The sequence below is a fragment of the Nerophis lumbriciformis genome, linkage group LG39 (assembly GCF_033978685.3).
Source record: "Nerophis lumbriciformis linkage group LG39, RoL_Nlum_v2.1, whole genome shotgun sequence".
In the NCBI taxonomy this organism is placed as follows: domain Eukaryota; kingdom Metazoa; phylum Chordata; class Actinopteri; order Syngnathiformes; family Syngnathidae; genus Nerophis; species Nerophis lumbriciformis.
This window is the reverse complement of record NC_084586.2, coordinates 18,414,068-18,429,205: the sequence shown is the minus strand read 5'-3', so window position 1 is coordinate 18,429,205 and position 15,138 is coordinate 18,414,068. Positions and strand designations below refer to the sequence as shown.

The following is a 15,138-nucleotide window of genomic DNA, read 5'->3' as shown; positions in this document are numbered from 1 at the left end:
AAGGATCAAACAAAAAGCGCGCACAGGTGGCGGAGGTACAAAACTAGACTATAAAACACAAAACTTGCACATTGGCAGAAACTATGAACAATGAAACAAAACACTAACTGTGGCTTATTAAACAAACTTACTGTGGCATGGGATCGTGAACAGGGCTTGAAACGCGAGGATAGCAGGGTGAGAAAGGCTATGACTCCAGGACGAACAACAGAAAATGAATGAACTTAAATACTATGGACATGATTAGTAACAGGTGCGTGACTCAAAACAGGTGCGTGACATGACAGGTGAAACTAATGGGTAACTATGGTGACAAGACAAGGGAGTGAAAAGACAGAAACTGAACAAAACATGACTTAAAACAAAACATGATTACACAGACATGACATTTGGAACATCCCACAGGTGAACAGGCTAATTGGGAACAGGTGGGTGCCATGATTGGGTATAAAAGCAGCTTCCATGAAATGCTCAGTCGTTCACAAACAAGGACGGGGGCGAGGGTCACCACTTTGTCAACAAATGCCTGAGCAAATTGTTTAAGAACAACATTTCTCAACAAGGAATTTAGGGATTTCACCATCTACGCTCCGTAATATCATCAAAACGTTCAGAGAATTTGGAGAAATCACTGCATGTAAGCCATGATATCACGGACCTTCGATCCCTCAGGCGGTACTGCATCAAAAAGCCACATCAGTGTGTAAAGGATATCACCACATGCGCTCAGGAACACTTCATAAGACCACTGTCAGTAACTAGAGTTTGTCGCTACATCTGTAAGTGCAAGTTAAAACTCTACTATGCAAAGCCAAAGCCATTTATCAACAACACCCAGAAACGCCGCCGGCTTCGCTGGGGCCCGAGCTCATCTAAGATGGACTGATGCAAAGTGGAAAAGTGTTCTGTGGTCTGACGAGTCTACATTTCAAATTGTTTTTGGAAACTGTGGACGTCGTGTCCTCCGGAACAAAGAGGAAAAGAACCATCCGGATTATTATAGACGCAAAGTGTAAAAGGCAGCATGTGTGATGGTATGGGGGTGTATTAGTGCCCAAGACATGGGTAACTTACACATCTGTGAAGGCACCATTAATGCTGAAAGGTACATACAGTTTTTGGAACAACATATGCTGCCATTTAAGCGCCGTCTTTTTCATGGACGCCCCTGCTTATTTCAGCAAGACTGTTACGGCTCAGGCTCCTGCCAACGCCGCTCATCCGTCTGTGCGCACCTCGGGACACACCCACGGGTGCGCACATCCAGGGACGCGCCGTGCGCGTCCCCGCCCTGCAGCAGCCACCAGCTGCAATCACTCACCGGCAATCTACACTCCTGGGTCTGATGAGGGCAGGCTCAATAAAGGACCAGTGGACCCAAGGATCGGGCGGGAACTTAGCTTTCTCATGGTGTACCGTAAGCAACAAGCTTTAGGCTATATTCGTGTTTCCTCTCCGTGCCTTGATTTGTCCCTTGTCTTCTCCCGTGTCCCCGCAGTACCCTCCGTCGCCTGGAAAGTGAGCTGTGCGTCTCATTTTACCCTGGATCTCCCTCTGGACTCTTGACTGCTTCCTTCGTTCCTCGACCTCTTGCTCGCCCCTGGATTCCGACGCCTCTCTCTCGCCCCGGATAACCTGCCTGCCCCATGGACTTCCTCGTATCTCGTTCAACACGTTGGTAACACTCACTTCAGTTAACTACACACATAGTCTTACACCACACACTCTTGTATTCTAGTTCACACTCCATTTCCTTAGTTTAGTAGTATTATTTATTATCATTTATATATATATATATGTTGACTATATATATTTATATATAATAAATAATTGTATATACTGCCCCCTGGTGTCTGTTTGCCGTCACCCCCCTCTCAGTAAACACAACAAAGACAATGCCAAGCCACATTCAGCACGTGTTACAACAGCGTGGCTTTGTTAAAAAAAGAGTGCGGGTACTTTCCTGGCCCGCCTGCAGTCCAGACCTGTCTCCCATCGAAAATGTGTGGCGCATTACGAAGCGTAACAACTGAAGCTCTGCATAAAACAAGAATAGGAAAGAATTCCACTTTCAAAGCGTCAACAATTAGTTTCCTCAGTTCCCAATCGTTTATTGAGTTGTGTTAAAAGGAAAGGCCATGTAACACAGTGGTGAACATTCCCTCCTAACTACTTTGGAACGTGTTGCAGCCATGAAATTCTAAGTTAATTATTATTTGCAAAAAAATAAAATAAAGTTTATGAGTTTGAACATCAAATATGTTGTCTTTGTAGTGCATTCAACTGAATATGGGTTGAAAAGGATTTGCAAATCATTGTATTCCGTTTATATTTACATCTAACACAATTTCCCAACTCATATGGAAACGGGGTTTGTACGTACGGAAACTGTATTTACATACAATTATGTTTTGCTCAAATAAACTAAATCATAATGAATATGTTTTTTAACTAAACTGCAAATGAAAACACAGCTTGACCACTTTAGTCATAATTTTTGCGCTTAAGAAGCTTCTCTATGACTTTAGCTCCAGACTGTTTGTTTGATATTGTCATTACTGCCACAAGTGGTGTAAAAGTGTATTACAACTGAGTACAAATACTTGTCGGCGACCCTCTAAGGAGCAACGGGTTAAGAAACACCGAGCTAGGTCACGCCAGACGCAGGGTTACCTCTCTTCTCCGTGGTGACCACCAGTGCCTCGGCGGCCTTGCCCCAGCCCTTGCGCGTCTGCGCTGTGATGCGGAACACGTACACCGACTCGGGCCGCAGGCCGGTGACGGTGTACTGGCGAGCGCTGGGGTTGAGCACGTCCACGGTGGCCGCGTTGCTGCTGGTGGAGTTGAGGTGGTACGTGATCTGGTAGGCTGCCGGGGAGGGAGGAGGTGAAATTAGACGTGGTACACAGCAGTGAGACCCCCTGGTTAGGACTGGACCATTCATCGGATTTGGGTTTTGGCTTCTCACCATCATAAAAATACTATAATTGTAAAAACAAAAACGTGCGTGCAAATTCCTGAGCGTGTAATACATGATTGAGTATTTGAGTGGAAACAAGACCACGCCTACTAGAAGTTTGGGATCTTACTGTCATGACTTGGACTTTGGCTTGGTTTGTTCTCCCGTGGTGCAAATGAACTGGACTGGTCAAGGCTTGAAGGTGGGTACATGATTTATTTTAAACTATCAAAAAAGGAATAAACAAAAAGCGCGCACAGTGGCGGAGAATAAAACTAGACTTTAAACACGAAACTTGCACATTGGCAGAAACTATGAACAATTAAACAAAACACTAACTGTTAGTGATGGGTCCGGCAACACCGATTCATCGGCGCATGCGTCGAGCTCATAGAGCGAAACCCTGTGTCGGTGCACGTACCGCTTTTAGAAAGTCAGGCGGTACTGCATCAAAAAGCCACATCAGTGTGTAAAGGATATCACCACATGCGCTCAGGAACACTTCATAAGACCACTGTCAGTAACTAGAGTTTGTCGCTACATCTGTAAGTGCAAGTTAAAACTCTACTATGCAAAGCCAAAGCCATTTATCAACAACACCCAGAAACGCCGCCGGCTTCGCTGGGGCCCCGAGCTCATCTAAGATGGACTGATGCAAAGTGGAAAAGTGTTCTGTGGTCTGACGAGTCTACATTTCAAATTGTTTTTGGAAACTGTGGACGTCGTGTCCTCCGGAACAAAGAGGAAAAGAACCATCCGGATTATTATAGACGCAAAGTGTAAAAGGCAGCATGTGTGATGGTATGGGGGTGTATTAGTGCCCAAGACATGGGTAACTTACACATCTGCGAAGGCACCATTAATGCTGAAAGGTACATACAGGTTTTGGAACAACATATGCTGCCGTCTTTTTCATGGACGCCCCTGCTTATTTCAGCAAGACAATGCCGAGCCACATTCAGCACGTGATACAACAGCGTGGCTTCGTAAAAAAAAGAGTGCGGGTACTTTCCTGGCCCGCCTGCAGTCCAGACCTGTCTCCCATCGAAAATGTGTGGCGCATTACGAAGCGTAACAACTGAAGCTCTACATAAAACAAGAATAGGAAAGTGACCGATCATGAGCTGTTTTGGTCACGTGACCGATACGCGAACTGTGTCGCACTGACGCCTCCTCTGTGCCCTGTGAGCGGCTCTTTTCTACAGCCGGAGAAATAATAACTAAGAAGACAAATCGTCTAAAATGTAATACGTCGGAAAAACTTATTTTTTTTTATAAAAATGTGTAAAAAAATAAAATTAAAACAATTCCCAGTCCACAATCATCCACAACACGTTCTCTTAGATTTCCATGTTATGATACATGTTCACATTATTTATTGACTGTATCTAAAAAAGATAAACATATATTTGTATTTAAATGAAGATATGAAATATTCCTAAATGAAATACAATGACTTGGTTTATATTATTGTATATACTAGGGCAGGGGTCACCAACGCGGTGCCCGCGGTCACCAGGTAGCCCGTAAGGACCAGATCAGTCGCCCGCTGGCCTGTTCTAAAAATAGCTCAAAGAGCAGCACTTACCAGTGAGCTGCCTCTATTTTTTTAATTTTTATTTATTTACTAGCAAGCTGGTCTCGCTTTGCTCAACATTTTTAATTCTAAAAGAGACAAAACTCAAATAGACTTTGAAAATCCCAAAAAATATTTCAAAGACTTGGTCTTCACTTGGAATAAGCGGTAGAAAATGGATGGATGGATGGGTCTTCACTTGTTTAAATAAATTCATTTATTTTTTACTTTGCTTCTTATTACTTTTAGAAATACAATTTTAGAGAAAAAAATACAACCTTAAAAATGATTTCAGGATTTTTAAACAAATATACCTTTTTACCTTTTAAATTTCTTCCTCTTCTTTCCTGACAATTTAAATCAATGTTCAAGTAAAAAAAAATTTTTTTATTGTAAAGAATAATAAATATTTTAGCTTCTGGTTTTTCGACGAAGAATATTTGTGAAATATTTCTTCAAACTTACTATGATTAAAATTTTCTGGCAAATCTAGAAAATCTGTAGAATCAAATTTAAATCTTATTTCAAAGTATTTTGAATTTCTTTTAAAAAATTTGTTCTGGAAAATCTAGAAGAAATACTGATTTGTCTTTGTTAGAAATATAGCTTGGTCCAATTTGTTAAATATTCTAACAAAGTGCAGATTGGATTTTAACCAATTTAAAACATGTCATCAAAATTCTAAAATGTATCTTAATCAGGAAAAATTACTAATGATGTTCCATAAATTATCATTTTAATTTTTTCAAAAAGATTCAAATTAGCTAGTTTTTCTCTTCTTTTTGTCGGTTGAATTTTGAATTTTAAAGAGTCGAAATTGAAGATAAACTATGTTTCAAAATTTTATTTTAATTTTTTTCGTGTTTTCTCCTCTTTTAAACCGTTCAATGAAGTGTTTTTTTCATCATTTATTCTCTACAAAAAACCTTCCGTAAAAGGAAAAAAAAATGTACGACGGAATGACAGACAGAAATACCCATTTTTTTTATATATATAAATGTATTTATTTAGCTATTCTTGTTTAAATCACACTTACGTGTAACTTACAAATGACAATATATTTATTTATTTAAGTGTGTATCAAACTGGTAGCCCTTCGCATTAATCAGTACCCAAGAAGTAGTTTTGTTTCAAAAAGGTTGGTGACCCCTGTACTAGGTCATAAAATCAGTGTCAGTTGAGTCGGTCCATAGGTTGCCTGTAGGGATTTTTAATGTCCAGCAGATGTCAGTATTTAGTGACACAGTATCGACACAGTATCACTACAGTTTTGCAATGTGTCGAAACGCTTCATGACGCCTCATCAACCCATCACTACTAACTGTGGCTTAACAAACAAAAACTTACTTGGCATGGAACCGGCATGAAAAAAAGAGTAGCAAGGGTCATCAGGGTGTGGAGAGTGTGCAGGAGCATACATGTGGTGATGTCGTCAGGAAGAACAACAGAAAATGAATGAACTTAAATACTATGGACATGATTAGTGAAAGCAGGTGCGTGACTCAAAACGTGAAACAGGTGCGTGACGTGACAGGTGAAAACTAATGGTTGCTATGGTGACAAGAGTGCACAATGAGTCCAAACGTGGAACAGGTGCGTGACGTGACAGGTGAAACTAATGGTTGCTATGGTGACAAAACAAAACAAAAGTGAACAAAAAGTCCAAAATTTAAACCGAACATTACTAAAACAAAACATGATCACACAGACATGACACTTACCATAGTTGTTACTTTTTTATTTGACATAACCTCATTCATTATTCACACAAATGCTTTTCTACACCAAAATTCATCTATTTATTATTATTAGGGCCCACATGGCCCATTGTATAAGGACTTCCAAAGGGAGTCCTTATACAATGGGACATAAGGACCTATTGAATTTGTAAGGTTTTACTATTCTTTATTCTTTATTCTTCCGCCGCCACTTTAAACTGTAATTTGACCCACTTAACATGCTTCAAAACTCACCATATTTGACCCACACATCAGGACCTGCGAAAATTGCCTTTAAAAAAAAAAAAACGAACCACAAAACTCAAAATTGCGCTCTAGCGCCCCCTACGAAAAAAACAAACTAGACTGCCTGTAACTCCCACTAGGAAGGTCGGAGAGACATAAAACAAAAACCTTTATGTAGGTGTGACTTAGACCTAGATTTCATAATAGTATATTCAACAGGAAGTTGGCAATTCCCCCTTCAAGACAAAAAAGTACTAAAAACAGTCACTTTTGCCTCTTTGAGCTGTAATTTCACCCCCTTAACATGCTTCAAAACTCACCAAACTGAACACACACATCAGGACTGGCTAAAATTGTGATCTAATGAAAAAACCTAACCCCAAATCTAAAAATTGTGCTCTACCGCAATTTTTTAATAAAACGCAGAAAAAACTGCTCCTCGGAAGAAAAAAATGACAAAACTGCCTGTAACTCCCACTGAGAAAGTCGGAGAGACATGAAACAAAAACCTCTATGTAGGTCTCACTTAGACCTACATTTCATACATTGACAACCCTCAGCAAAAATCAACAGGAAGTTTGCTATTCCCCCTTCAAAACAATTTTTTTGTAAAAACCGGTCACCTTCCTTCAAAAACTATCTCCTCTGAGCGTGTTTGTCGGACTAAAACTGGACAAAAGTATTGGGACACTTAGGACTACAACTTGACAAAAGTATTGGGCCACTTGGGACTAAAACTTGACAAAAGTATTGGGACACTTGACTATAACTTGACATAAGTATTGGGACACTTCGGATTACCACTGGACAAAAGTATTGGGACACTTGGGACTAAAACTGGACAAAAGTATTGGGACACTTACGACGAATACTGGACAAAAGTATTGGGACACTTCGCACTAAAAGTAGACTAAAGTATTGGGACACTTGGGACTAAAACTTGACAAAAGTATTGGGACACTTAGGAATAGCACCTGCCAAATATGCGGGCCCGACCAATGCTGCTTGCAGCTTTAATTATTATTATTATTCTCCAGATTTTGGCACGCTTTACCTTCCACATGTTTCACCTGATTCAAACCGTTCCAACTTCAAACTGTTCAGCCTATTCGGGAATCGCAGGTTTTCCTTTGACGAATTCCAAAAATTCCCAGATTTCCCAGAATTCCAGGTTTTTAGAGACATTTTTCCCATTCAAAATGAATTGACCATTTTTCAAGCTTCCACCATTTCCACATTTTTCAACCGATTCAAACCATTCCACCTTCAACATATTCCACCAGTCTGGACATTCAAACTATCCTCAATTTTTCCAAGTTAAAAAAAATACCCAAATTTCCCGGGTTTTTAAAAATCTTTTTTTCACCTTTTTTTCTGGCAACTACTCCTTCCACATTTTCCAACCCACTTCAGCCGTTCCAGCGTCAAATCATTCCTCTTAATCAGGACAAAAACATTTTTCTATCGACTACTTCTTCCACATTGCTGAGCGCAACATCCGGTCTGACTGCGCTAATCAAAATAAAGGTGTCCAAAAATGACCTTAGACAAGCATAATGTACTTAAAGCACACACAATATTGATACACGACAAAAATACTATGCTTTGACTTGAAATATCGGTAAACATTTTCCAAATATATATCACACCAATAATTGTGAGGATTTTTGCATTTTATTGAATTGTGTTTATGACACAAAAAAGCAGCAAGTGATAAAATTAATTTGAAAGGAAAAAAAAGGATTATTATTTTTTTAATTATATTGATATTGTTATTAGTATTGTTTATTGTTGCTAATAGTATTAGTATTTTACTGGTTGTTTATTCGCTACTAATTTCTATACGTAGATTTTTTTTCAATTATATTACCGTATTTTTTGGACTATAAGGCGCACTCAAAATCTTTTCATTTTCTCAAAACTCGACAGTGCACCTTACAACCTGGTGCGCCTAATGTACGGCATAATTCCGGTTGTGCTTACCGACCTCAAATATATTTTATTTGTTACATGCTGTAATGATAAGTGTGACCAGTAGATGGCAGTCACACAAAAGAGATACGTGTAGACTGCAATATGATGGCAGTCATACATAAAAGATAAGTGTAGACTGCAATATGACTCAAGTAAACAACACCACAATTTTAAATGTTCCGATGAAAATATAGAACATTGCACACGGCGCTCACAAATCTATCAAAATGTTTTAGTAGGACTTTGGTAAGCTATGAAGCCGCACCGCTTGATGGATTGTACTGTGCTTCAACATAGGAGTATTATTATGGGGTGTGTATAAAGTAAGACATATTATCTGGCGTTTTGTTTTGCGATATTATGCAAAAGCAACTTTTCTTACCTTCTGGTACCTGCTGATCTGTATTTGGGATCTGCATAAGTTCTGAAAATTTGTGTGCGTCCACCTTTGTAGTCTCTATCTTCTTGTTATGGGACATTCATCCTCCGCTGTTGCCATTTCTAATATAAAGTAGTGTAAAGTTATTTCTTATATCTGTCAGTAAACTCCCCATGAAAGCACTAAAACATACCGGTGTAGTGAGTTTACATTATTCACCCAAGGAACTTTATTTATTAGAGAGTTCCGGTCCGACGTTTTTTTCACGGGACACATTTCGGGCGTTGTTGTTGCACTCGTGAGCCACGGATGAGGAGATGCTGCTCCGTTATTGATTGACGTAAAGTCTGAATGTCATTAAAACAGTTAGCGCCATCTTTTGACACTTCTTCCACTCCCGTCCTTGCACGCTACACCGCTACAACGAATACACACAAATACATGAAAGGAGCGCGCAATTTACTCACCCTGACCTACCTACAGCACAGTACACATAATCTCAACTAATTGGGGCATTTTTCATATATATGTATATTTTTTTTTTAATTAGCTATTGGAGCTTTGCGCGAGTCCGCCTTTGTAGTCGTAGTCGATAAGCTTCTTCTTTTTCTCTATCTTCTTGTTATGTGACATTCCTCCTCCACTGTTGCCATTTCTAATATAAAGTAGTGTAAAGTTCTTACTTATATCTGTCAGTAAACTCACCATAAAAGCACTAAAACATACCGGTGTAGTGAGTTCACTTTATTCACCCAAGGAACTTTAGTTATTAGAGAGTTCCGGTCGGACGGTTTTTCACGGGACACATTTCGGGCGTTGTTGTTGCACTAGTGAGCCACGGATGAGGAGATGCTGCTCCGTTATTGATTGAAGTAAAGTCTGAATGTCATTAAAACAGTTAGCGCCATCTTTTGACACTTCTTCCACCCCCGTCCTTGCATGCTACACCGCTACAACAAATACACACAAATACGTGAAAGGAGAGCGCAATTTACTCACCCTGACCTACCTACAGCACAGTACACATAATCTCAACTAATTGGGGCATTTTTCATTTTTTTTTTTTTTTTTTAATTAGCTATTGGAGCTTTGCGCGAGTCCGCCTTTGTAGTCGTAGTCGATAAGCTTCTTCTTTTTCTCTATCTTCTTGTTATGTGACATTCATCCTCCACTGTTGCCATTTCTAATATAAAGTAGTGTAAAGTTCGTACTTATATCTGCCAGTAAACTCACCATAAAAGCACTAAAACATACCGGTGTAGTGAGTTTACATTATTCACCCAAGGAACTTTAGTTATTAGAGAGTTCCGGTCGGACGGTTTTTCACGGGACACATTTCGGGCGTTGTTGTTGCACTAGTGAGCCACGGATGACGAGATGCTGCTCCGTCATTGATTGACGTAAAGTCTGAATGTCATTAAAACAGTTAGCGCCATCTTTTGACACTTCTTCCACCCCCGTCCTTGCATGCTACACCGCTACAACGAATACACACAAATACGTGAAAGGAGCGCGCAATTTACTCACCCTGACCTACCTACAGCACAGTACACATAATCTCAACTAATTGGGGCATTTTTCATATATATATATATTTTTTTTAATTAGCTATTGGAGCTTTGCGCGAGTCCGCCTTTGTAGTCGTAGTCGATAAGCTTCTTCTTTTTCTCTATCTTCTTGTTATGTGACATTCATCCTCCACTGTTGCCATTTCTAATATAAAGTAGTGTAAAGTTCTTACTTATATCTGTCAGTAAACTCACCATAAAAGCACTAAAACATACCGGTGTAGTGAGTTTACATTATTCACCCAAGGAACTTTAGTTATTAGAGAGTTCCGGTTGGACGGTTTTTTCACGGGACACATTTCGGGCGTTGTTGTTGCACTCGTGAGCCACGGATGAGGAGATGCTGCTCCGTTATTGATTGAAGTAAAGTCTGAATGTCATTAAAACAGTTAGCGTCATCTTTTGACACATCTTCCACCCCCGTCCTTGCATGCTACACCGCTACAACGAATACACACAAATACGTGAAAGGAGCGCGCAATTTACTCACCCTGACCTACCTGCAGCACAGTACACATAATCTCAACTAGTTGGGGCATTTTTCATATATATATATATATTTTTTTTTTAATTAGCTATTGGAGCTTTGCGCGAGTCCGCCTTTGTAGTCGTAGTCGATAAGCTTCTTCCACTCCCGTCCTTGCATGCTACACCGCTACAACGCATACACACAAATACGTGAAAGGAGCGCGCAATTTACTCACCCTGACCTACCTACAGCACAGTACACATAATCTCAACTAATAGGGGCATTTTTCATATATATATATATTTTTTTTAATTAGCTATTGGAGCTTTGCGCGAGTCCGCCTTTGTAGTCGTAGTCGATAAGCTTCTTCTTTTTCTCTATCTTTTTGTTATGTGACATTCATCCTCCATTGTTGCCATTTCTAATATAAAGTAGTGTAAAGTTCTTACTTATATCTGTCAGTAAACTCACCATAAAAGCACTAAAACATACCGGTGTAGTGAGTTCACTTTATTCACCCAAGGAACTTTAGTTATTAGAGAGTTCCGGTCGGACGGTTTTTCACGGGACACATTTCGGGCGTTGTTGTTGCACTCGTGAGCCACGGATGAGGAGATGCTGCTCCGTTATTGATTGAAGTAAAGTGTGAATGTCATTAAAACAGTTAGCGCCATCTTTTGACACTTCTTCCACCCCCGTCCTTGCACGCTACACCGCTACGACAAAGATGATGGGGAGAAGACGCTGTCGAAGGGGAGCCACGTAAATAAGACCACCCACAAAACGGCGCATCCTGAATAGACTGTCAGAAAGCGACTTGAAGATGATGTGTAAAACATCATCTATGCAACATTTTGAGCAAAGAACCACCATTACATGTTATGTAGACCACAAGGAAGTGTTTTACATTTAGAAAAAGTCTAAATCTGACCTCTTTAATGCTCAGTCGTTCACAAAAAACCCCCAACGCTGGATGTATTGTCGAGGCATAACGGCTACCCTAGTCAGACGTACTGTGCTTCAACATACGGTGTGTGTATAAGGACTTGAAGATGATGTGTAAAACATCATCTATGCAACATTTTGAGCAAAGAACCACCATCACATGTCATGTAGACCACAAGGAAGTCTTTTACATTTAGTAAATAAATTATAATAGGACCCATTTAATGCGCTTTATAATCCGGTGCGCCTTTTGTATGAAAATAGACCTGACTAGGCAGTGGGCCTTTAAATCCGGTGCACCCTATGGTCCGGAAAATACGGTAAATGTTGAGTTTTGGTAAGTTTCAAATAAGTGTATATAGACGTGTTATTAATGGTGATTTCACCATCAATCAGACAAATGGTGATTGATATATTTTCCGTAATGGTCCAGTCCTACACTACCCTGATGATGGTTACCAACCCAGGATGATGCCGTTGGGCTGCGAGGGCGACTGCCAGATCAAACGCACCGACGTGGTGCGCACCTCTGGGAACAGGATGCCCATGGGAGGTCCTGGCACTGCAAGGGGAAGATGAGGCCATTATTCACATTTTGCTACAATTGACATGCAAATGAGGTCATCAGCACGAAGCCCGCAAAATGTAGTTTGATGAGTTCGGCGAACACGTTCGAATCTCATCTAAGTGGAATCGGATGATGGATGTTTAATCAAATCATCTTTTATACCGTCGTCCAAAGTCCTCTCGAAGATGGCTGGCGTGCTGGGCCGCCCGTCTCCGATCCGGGTGAACGCCAGGACTTGGATCTCGTAGAGCACGTATTTGCCCAGACCGCCCAGCTGGACGCTGTGTGTGGCGTTCCCCTCCACCGTCCAGGAACGCACGGCGCTGTCCGAGTCCTTCTCTTTGTACACCACCTGACCAGGAAGGACACGGAAACTAGGGATGTGAATCTTTGGGCACCGCATCATTTCATTCTCAATTCAAAATCATTACTTTTTTTTTAATAACATTGGATGCCAGTTCTATGATTAACTACATAAAATAGATAACAGATTTGATAAATGTCTATATTACTTGCTTTGTTTAATAAAATTATACTCTGGACAGATTTAAATGAATAAATAAATAAATACAACTATATATATATATATATATATATATATATATATATATATATATATATATATATATATATATATATATACACACTTCCCCAAAGGCAACACCCTAAGAAAAGTATTCAACAAGAACAACATTAAATTGAGCTACAGCTGTATGAACAATATACGACAAATTATCTCAAACCACAACAAAACAATTGCAAATGAGCCGTCGGCCCCCGGACAGAGCGACCCCAAAACCAACAAAGGCTGCAACTGCCGCAAGAAACCTGATTGCCCTCTCAACGGGGGGTGCTTACAAACATCAGTTGTTTACCAATCTACGGTAACACGCAAGGACATTAACACATCCGACACATATGTAGGATTAACCGAGGGAGAGTTCAAAACCAGATGGAACAATCACAAGGCTTCTTTCAGGAACCAAAACCTGCGGAATACCACAGAACTCAGCAAACACATTTGGGACCTCAAAGACAATAATGTTGAATATTCAATAACATGGCAAATTCTTGCATCCAGCACACCTTACAATAGTGGTAATAAAAGATGCAACCTATGCTTGAAAGAGAAACTGTTTATCATATACCGTCCAGACCTGTCATCCCTCAACAAGCGCAGCGAAATTGTATCAGCATGCCGCCACAGACGGAAACACCTCCTAGGTAACACATGAGCCAATCACCACGCCCCTACGCCAGCCTGTACCCACCCACTCTGTGCCCTATATAAACCATGGTATGTGAATGCTCCCATTAAAATCTCCTGATGATTGAGGGAACCCCTCATGAAACAGGCCTGTAATGAAATAGTCTTGTGATTTTTTTCCCACACATACATATATATATATATATATATATATATATATATATATATATATATATATATATATATATATATATATATATATATATATATATCTTAGAGATGCGCGGATAGGCAATTATTTCATCCGCAACCGCATCACAAAAGTCGTCAACCATCCGCCATCCACCCGTTCTAACATTTAATCAAACCGCATCCGCCCGCACCCGCCCGTTGTTATATATCTAATATAGACGATGCAAGGCATTAGTGAGGTTATAAAGCTTTTGCCTGTTAAAGAAAGGAGACTGATCCAATCTAGCAGAGACATTCAATGCGTGCCACGCTGTCACGGCCCAGACGCACACCAGTTCGCAATCATCTGGGAGCCGCGCTGAGCGCACCTCCAAGCGCGTGGAGGTGCGATGTCCCTCGCACCCGCGGCGGCTCCCCCCGGGCTCGCGCCCGAGGCTTCAGCGCGCACCGCGGCGGCCATCCTACTCGTCGCGGCAGGTAAGCTGCGCGGGCGGAGTGACTAAGTCACCTGATGACTCCTGTTACGAGCCCCCGGCCACGGGGGTGGCGGGCAGGTAAGCTGCTTACCTGCTGCGCGTTACGCCGGCCGCGGCAAAGGCGGACGAGGCGGGGTGTCGGTGCGGTGGGCGCGGTGGTGACCCTGGACGTGCGTCGGGCCCTTTTCGCGGATCACCTCAGCTACGGCTCCCGGTGGGGCCCTCTCGGTCCCGGACCCCGGCGAGGCGTCCCTTCTCCGCTCCGTAAAAGTGTCCATCTCTTTTTTTTTCTTCTTCTGTTGTGGCATATGCTGCAGGTGCCTGCTCGTTTTTCGTATGTGGGTAACAACATTTAACTATGTATATATATTTCCCAATTGGTTTAACTGCCACCCGCCTGAATCTATTTAAAATCTTTTTTTTTTTATTTCAACCGCCCGACCCGACCCGCGGATAAAATCTAATTTTTTTTTATTTCAACCGCCCGAACCGCGGATAATCCGCGGACTCCGCGGTTGTGTCCGCAAACCGCGCATCTCTAATATATATATATATATATATATATATATATATATTTTTTTTTTAAACATTTTAGATTTATTTTTTTTCATCAGTTAAAAATCGTTACAAGTACGAATCGCAATTTTTTTTTTCAAAAATTGCTCCTTACCGCTATTACAACATTGGTTCTGTTGCTGCTGTGTCCTTAATGAATAACTATGTCGCTTTCCCAGGCACTCTGAATTAGAGATGTAAAGTAAAAATAACAAATAAGCATAGGAAAGGCTGTGCAAAACGATACTAAACTGATCAGGGTATAAACAAAACGGAATGCTGGAGAACAGCAAAAACTCACGGGTG

At 40.8% G+C, this 15,138-nt stretch overlaps 1 protein-coding gene across 1 annotated transcript in view; it reads right to left on the bottom strand.

Annotated features, from left to right (window-relative positions):
• The window catches only part of sdk2b (sidekick cell adhesion molecule 2b), a 920,539-nt gene that overhangs the window by 93,491 nt on the left and 811,910 nt on the right, over window positions 1–15,138 (bottom strand). The window contains exons 26-28 of the mRNA XM_061931841.1: window positions 12,565–12,754; window positions 12,298–12,396; window positions 2,674–2,868 (exon numbers count right to left, since the gene is read on the bottom strand). Coding sequence (XP_061787825.1) covers window positions 2,674–2,868; window positions 12,298–12,396; window positions 12,565–12,754 — 484 coding nt within the window. The remainder of the gene's footprint in view (window positions 1–2,673; window positions 2,869–12,297; window positions 12,397–12,564; window positions 12,755–15,138) is intronic.